The 5,534-nt window shown below is 63.9% G+C and overlaps 2 protein-coding genes across 4 annotated transcripts in view; one reads left to right on the top strand and one right to left on the bottom strand.

Annotated features, from left to right (window-relative positions):
* Window positions 1-2,417, top strand: part of GSDMD (gasdermin D) — a 4,358-nt gene extending 1,941 nt beyond the window's left edge. For all 3 annotated transcript variants that reach the window (XM_004697618.2, XM_045298268.1, XM_045298325.1), the window contains 8 exons: window positions 429-597; window positions 726-828; window positions 959-1,012; window positions 1,188-1,283; window positions 1,374-1,546; window positions 1,630-1,771; window positions 1,862-1,935; window positions 2,037-2,417. In XM_004697618.2, the coding sequence (XP_004697675.1) occupies window positions 429-597; window positions 726-828; window positions 959-1,012; window positions 1,188-1,283; window positions 1,374-1,546; window positions 1,630-1,771; window positions 1,862-1,935; window positions 2,037-2,270 (1,045 nt within the window). In that variant the 3' untranslated portion in view covers window positions 2,271-2,417. The remainder of the gene's footprint in view (window positions 1-428; window positions 598-725; window positions 829-958; window positions 1,013-1,187; window positions 1,284-1,373; window positions 1,547-1,629; window positions 1,772-1,861; window positions 1,936-2,036) is intronic.
* A 1,481-nt stretch (window positions 2,418-3,898) lies between these two features.
* MROH6 (maestro heat like repeat family member 6) overlaps window positions 3,899-5,534 on the bottom strand; it is a 4,367-nt gene continuing 2,731 nt past the window's right edge. Inside the window, 5 exon segments of the mRNA XM_004697617.1 lie at window positions 3,899-4,128; window positions 4,263-4,328; window positions 4,413-4,515; window positions 4,749-4,868; window positions 5,119-5,342. Of these exon segments, the coding sequence (XP_004697674.1) occupies window positions 3,899-4,128; window positions 4,263-4,328; window positions 4,413-4,515; window positions 4,749-4,868; window positions 5,119-5,342 (743 nt within the window).

Here is a 5,534-nt window from a genome sequence, read left to right as displayed (position 1 = left end):
TGCTCTCCAATCTGGAAATGCACACTGTGGCCAGGTTAGGGCTAACCCCTGCAGGGTGGGCAGAAGCTTCTAGAAGTCCAGCAGGACCAAGCCACGCTCCTCCAAGAGAGGGGGCATGCGGGGGCGTGGCCTAAGAGGAATGGGCAGGCTGCGGCGGGGCCTAAGCGGAGAAGGCAGGCAGGGGGCGTGGGGGGGGGTGTCGCGAGGTTCGCTGAGGTCTCGGTGCTGTACTGCCTTCCGCGTCCTGGTGGCCAGGCTGCGGGAGGGAAGAAGCCCGGTGGGAGGAGGGATCAGAGGCCAGTCCAGGAGACAGAAGGGGCCTAGCCCAGAATGCAGTCTGCCTGGCCCAAGCCGGGAAATGGCCCCGTGGGACGGGGCAGAGGGAAGAGCCAAGTGGAATTGAGTTGGCTCCTTTCCCGGCCCCCCAGGCACCTGCGGAAGCCGGAACACAAACTCCTGCAGCAGCTGCGAAACCAGCGGGCCAACGTGTTCATAGTGACTGAGGTCCTGCAGACACAACAGGAGGTGGAGGTCAACCGCACCCGCAAACAGGAGGGTTCAGGTCACTTCTCGCTGCCGGGAGCCGTGTGCTTGCAGGTAAGACTGGCTCCTAACCCAGGAAGCTGTGCCCCGGAGGATCCTGGTCCAGAGTGACCACCCCCCAACAGCCCAAGTCCCAGTGGCCAGAGTCCAGTCCAGCTGTGAGCCACTTCCCTGCACCCCAGGGCCAAGGCCAGGGCCACCTGAACTGGAAGAAGACGGTCACCATCCCTTCTGGCAGCACCCTTGCCTTCCAGGTGGCCCAGCTGGTCATCGACTCTGAGTGGGGTGAGCAGGGCTGGGAGGGAAGGCAGGGCAGAGCTCCAGGACCTCAGGGTAGGCTTCTCAGCTTCCTGGTGGCCTGGGTACCCCAGGGGGAACAGGAGCCCTGGACAACCAGCTTCCTCTCTGCCATCAGACATCATCTTCTTCCTGGACAGGAGGCAGAGTACCTTCAGAGAGCCCCTGACAAGTAGGTCACCCACGCCTCAAGGGTGAGGCCTACTGGTGTGCTGAAGGGCATGGGGTAGGAAGTTGCCAGGTGGGAGGGCATCACACACAGGGACCTGGCCTTCAGTATTGGGATAGGGTGGTAGGACACAGGAGGGCCTGTGCTGACCAGCCTGCCGACCCTCCCTGTGTCCCAGCCACAGGACTGCACCCACAAGGTGCTCGCCTGCTGCCACCCTCCTACCTCTCATCGCTGATGCAGTCCATCTGGCAGAACTCTAGGCTCCAGAGTGGTCAGTCCCGAGGCCTGGTGCTACCCTTCCCCGCCCGGCCTCTCCAGGACCCTACTCGCAGCCTGCCAATACCAGCCTGTGTGTCTGCAGATGGGTTGGAGGGGTGGGCATTGCCCACTGAGGACTTCACGGGCCTGCGCACAGAAGTGGAGACCCAGGCTGAGTTGCTGGAGCCCCTGAGCTGTGGGCTACGGCGGCAGCTGCTGGAGGCGCTGGGGAGCCTGCTCCCGGACATGCTGGCCCTGAAGGCTCTGGAGGAGGCTGTGAGTGGTGGCAGGTAGGGATGGAGCATCAAGACTTGGGCCTGCTAGCCAGCTCATCCATTGTCCATCTGTCCTGTGTCCAGCTGGAGCAGGGGCTGAGCAGCAAAAGGGTGGAGCCTCGTGATTCACCAGAGGGTGCTGTGCTCGAATGCCTGGTGCTGCACTCCCGGGAGCTGGCCACGGAGCCGACTGCCCCCATCTACTATCTGCTGGGGGCCCTGGCTGGTGAGGGCCCTGGGGCTGGGCAGGCGGGGGTTAGGTAAGACATCCTAGCTGGGGCCTTCTGGAAGCCCCTTACCTGAGGTCCCTCCCTAGCTCTGACTGAGACCCAGCACCTGCTGCTGGCCCAGGCACTGAGCACAAGAAGCCTGTCTGGACAGCTGGAGCTGGTGAGCAGGCGCAGCTTGGGGGGCTGGGCAAGATATGGCTTTGGGTGTGCTTGGGCAGGTGGGATGTGGGAGAGGCTAAGGACTAAGGGTTTCATCTGCAGGTGGAAAGCCTATTGGAGCAGAGTTCCCCATGGCAGGTGCCCAAGGAAGTGTCTCTACCGCTGGGGAGCAGCTGGTGTGAGGACACCCCTGCCTGGGTCTTGCTGGAGGAGTGTGACCTGGAGCTGCAGGTGGATTCCCCCCAGGTGTGCTGGAAACCCCAGGCCCAGGGCCCCACATGTGCGCTCTACGCCGCCCTGGTGGTGCTAAACAGGCTTGCCCAGGAGCCATGCTAAGAGTGGCCTTTCCCTGAGGGCCACACCGTAGGCCGGACGGGTCACCTGGCCAGTTCGAGAGTGTCTGAGGCCTAAAAGAGAGAGTGAGCTCTGGGGAAGCTTTTACTCTCTTGAATTTTTATTGTGGAATAAATGAAAAGACTTCAACCATTTTTACTCAAATTCTTCATCCCCGTGAACCGAAGGGCAGCGCTCCCTTTTCCTGGTTGCCATTCATAGGTACTGGTCTCTGTGGTTGTTACACCCCCTTCAGTCCGTTCCGACCCATAGTGACCCCGGCTACAACTGAGGGAAGCACTGCCCGGTCCTGCATCAGCAGCCTCACCCTCGTTACAGCGCTATGTCAGTCCAGCTCGGAGGGTCTGGCCCTGGACTTTACCAAGCAGGAAGAGGAAGGGACCTGCTCATCTGGCCAGTGGGGTACTCGGCCTGGCCCCAGTCTGTCATTACATTAGAACCTTGGCTTTGGAGATTCAGGGGAGGAGCCACAATGACCGCTCTGTCCTCAGGCACCCTTGACATGCCAGGTTCAGGCCTCCAAAAGGTGGGGAAGGGGGGGCTCTGCCAAGAAACACAGACCCAGGCCTGGTAGTAGCATATTGTCCATGCAGATGGCAGTCCACCTGCAGGGTCCCAGTTCACTGAAATCCCTAGTACCTGCCCTGGGCTGTTCACTCAAAGCAGCTGAGGGCGGACCTGGCCTCAGGGAGCCCACAATCTGGAGGACACTGCTTGGGGGCTATCTGAAATGCAGTACCGAGGATGGGGGGCTGGCTCAAACACAGGGGCACTAAGAGCAGGTAGGATCCTGGCTCTGCCCCCAGGTCCAGGTGCTGGCCCTCAGGGCATGAGGTACATGTACTCCCAGGGCCACACTTAGGCCACCAGAGGATGGAAGGCCTGATGGGAGTATCACCTGGCTGTCACTCTGGTGTGTGAGATGGATGGTGCCCCTGACCAGTGCTCTCCAATCTGGAAATGCACACTGTGGCCAGGTTAGGGCTAACCCCTGCAGGGTGGGCAGAAGCTTCTAGAAGTCCAGCAGGACCAAGCCACACTCCTCCAAGAGGGAGCCTCCCTGGGTACCCATCAGAGAAGCCCTTCCAGAGGTTATCCCACGAGGAGGCCTTTAGAGCCCTATCCCCAGGGCAATGTCCAGCTCCTTCTGGTACCCACAAGAGGGGCACTTCACAAGAAACATGCTGACACATGACTGGTGCCCTTCTGAGGCAGCCTCTGAAACAGGCTGACCTTGAACTTGGGCCCCGGTGCCCTTCCAGATAGACTCTCACAATATACATGTTGTGAGGCTACTTGGCCCTGCCTAGGTGGGAGCTTGGGAAAGAGTCAGGGCCCCCGTGTTCCCTCCACTGCACCCCCTCAGGGAGGCTGCACCCCTTCAGGGAGGCTGTCCGTGCTGGCTAGATGGATGGCCAGCTGAGGGGGTGCAGAGCTGACGGGTCGGTCGGTCCACAGGTGTAAGAGGTGAGGGGCACAGGGTGAAATGGTGTGGGACAGAAGAGCCAGGCCCCTGGTTGCTAGAGGTGGCTGTGCGCAGAAAACCTTGCTGTCTGGAGCCTGCTCTTCCTCGGGGTGGGGACTAACAGGCCACAGGGTCTCAGGCAGGCTCAGCCCCAGCGGTCCGCGTGGCTCCGCCGCTGGAAGGGGCTGTCCGCATAGACCGGCGGGGCGGGGTTGCGGGCGGGGTCGGCGCGGCGCCGGGCGCGGCGCAGGAGGCTGGCGAAGCGCGGGGCGCGGGGCCGGCTGTGCGCCCTGGCCAGCAGCGCCACCTGCTGGGAGGACACGCGCGCCGCCGCGCCCACCGCCGGCTCCGGGTCGGACCGCAGCTGCCCCAGGTCTGCAGGGAGAGGGCGCGAGGGGTGGGGGTGGGGGGAGCGGATCAGCGGGGATGGGGTAGGGTGCGCAGGACTGCCGGCCCCCCGCCTCTCCAGGGCCCTAGCCCCCGGAGTGGCCAGCGAGTCGGGACCTCACCCTGGAACAGGGAGTCCAAGAGTTCGCGGCTGACTCGGCCGGGGCTGGCATGATGAGCGAGGAAGCCTGCACAGAGTGAGGTACACGATAAGTGTGGGCCCACACAGCAGCGCTGCGAGTGGGGGTGGTGAGGACCCCACCCCGCCGTACCTATGAGCACCACCGCTGCCAGGCGCAGGGGCCCCTGTGGGCTCCGAAGGTAGCCTTGAGTCTGACTCAGGAAGGTGGCCACGTGGCTGGGGTACCGCTGAGCCTGAGGACAGGAGAGGTCAGGGCGGAGCAGGGGGACTGTCCGGTGCAGATGAGGTCCCAGGGCTGTCTTCCAGGGAAGCAGACCCACAGGCGTTGGACGATCAGGTGGGCTGCGATGTGGGGGCACCCAGATTGGAGGCAGGGATCTCAGGGGATGCAGCAAATACCAGGCCAAGTGGGCAGCTTCCTGGGGGCCTCTATCACTGTGCCGCCCCACCCCCAGCTCCCACTGACCAGCCGGTGGCAGATGCGGCTTAGGGCCTCTGGGCTGTCGTAGTGTGCCATGGTCACCACCTCCTCCAATAGGCCCCAGCGCAGGGCCTGGTCACAGCGGGCCAGGGTCCACTCGGAGCTCTGGGAACAGTTAGGGAAGGGAACAGCAAGTGGTGAGGGAAGCCAGGGCCAGCCAGGGTGAGTGGGAGAGGGGGGGAGCCCAGGGCAGAAGGGAGTATGGGGACCCAGGGAGGACCCCGGAGCCTTGAGGGGCTGCAGTAACTCTGGACTGGCAGACTATGGGGAAGCTGCTCAGTGAGGGTGGGGGAGCTGCGGGAGTAAGGGCGAGCGATGGGTGGGAACGGAAAGGGGCGGTTCCGGGGGCCCTGACCTCGGCAGCATCCCGGCTGGGGTCGTGCAGGCGAAGCAGCAATGGCACCAGGCTCTGCAGCACCAGTTTCCGCAGGGGCCCGCGGAGCCCCACCCGGAGCCCACCCCGGCCCCGCCGCACCAGGGTCCCCAGGAGCCCGGCAGCCGAGGCACGAACCGAGTCCCGGGCCTGAGGGAGAGGGTGTGGTCACGGCGGGCTCCGGATGGAGTGGGCAGACAGGGCCCAAGGGGGGCATGGCCTTGGACGAGGTGGGGGATGGGGGTCCCAGGGCAGAAGGGCCAAGGCCAATGAGGAGGTATAGAGCGTGCCTCTGGTGGGAGAGGCGTGGCCAGGAAGAGGTGGGGAAGGTTCTTTGGCACAGGGCGTGGCCAGGGGTGGGAGGGGTGTGGCAGGGCGGGGGTGGGTGGGAGGGGGGG

The sequence above is a fragment of the Echinops telfairi genome, unplaced genomic scaffold (genome assembly GCF_000313985.2).
Source record: "Echinops telfairi isolate 266 unplaced genomic scaffold, ASM31398v2 ScPeMD7_1;HRSCAF=3_0, whole genome shotgun sequence".
In the NCBI taxonomy this organism is placed as follows: Eukaryota; Metazoa; Chordata; class Mammalia; order Afrosoricida; family Tenrecidae; genus Echinops; species Echinops telfairi.
The sequence above is the reverse complement of the archived record's forward strand: the minus strand, read 5'-3'. Positions and strand labels throughout refer to the sequence as shown.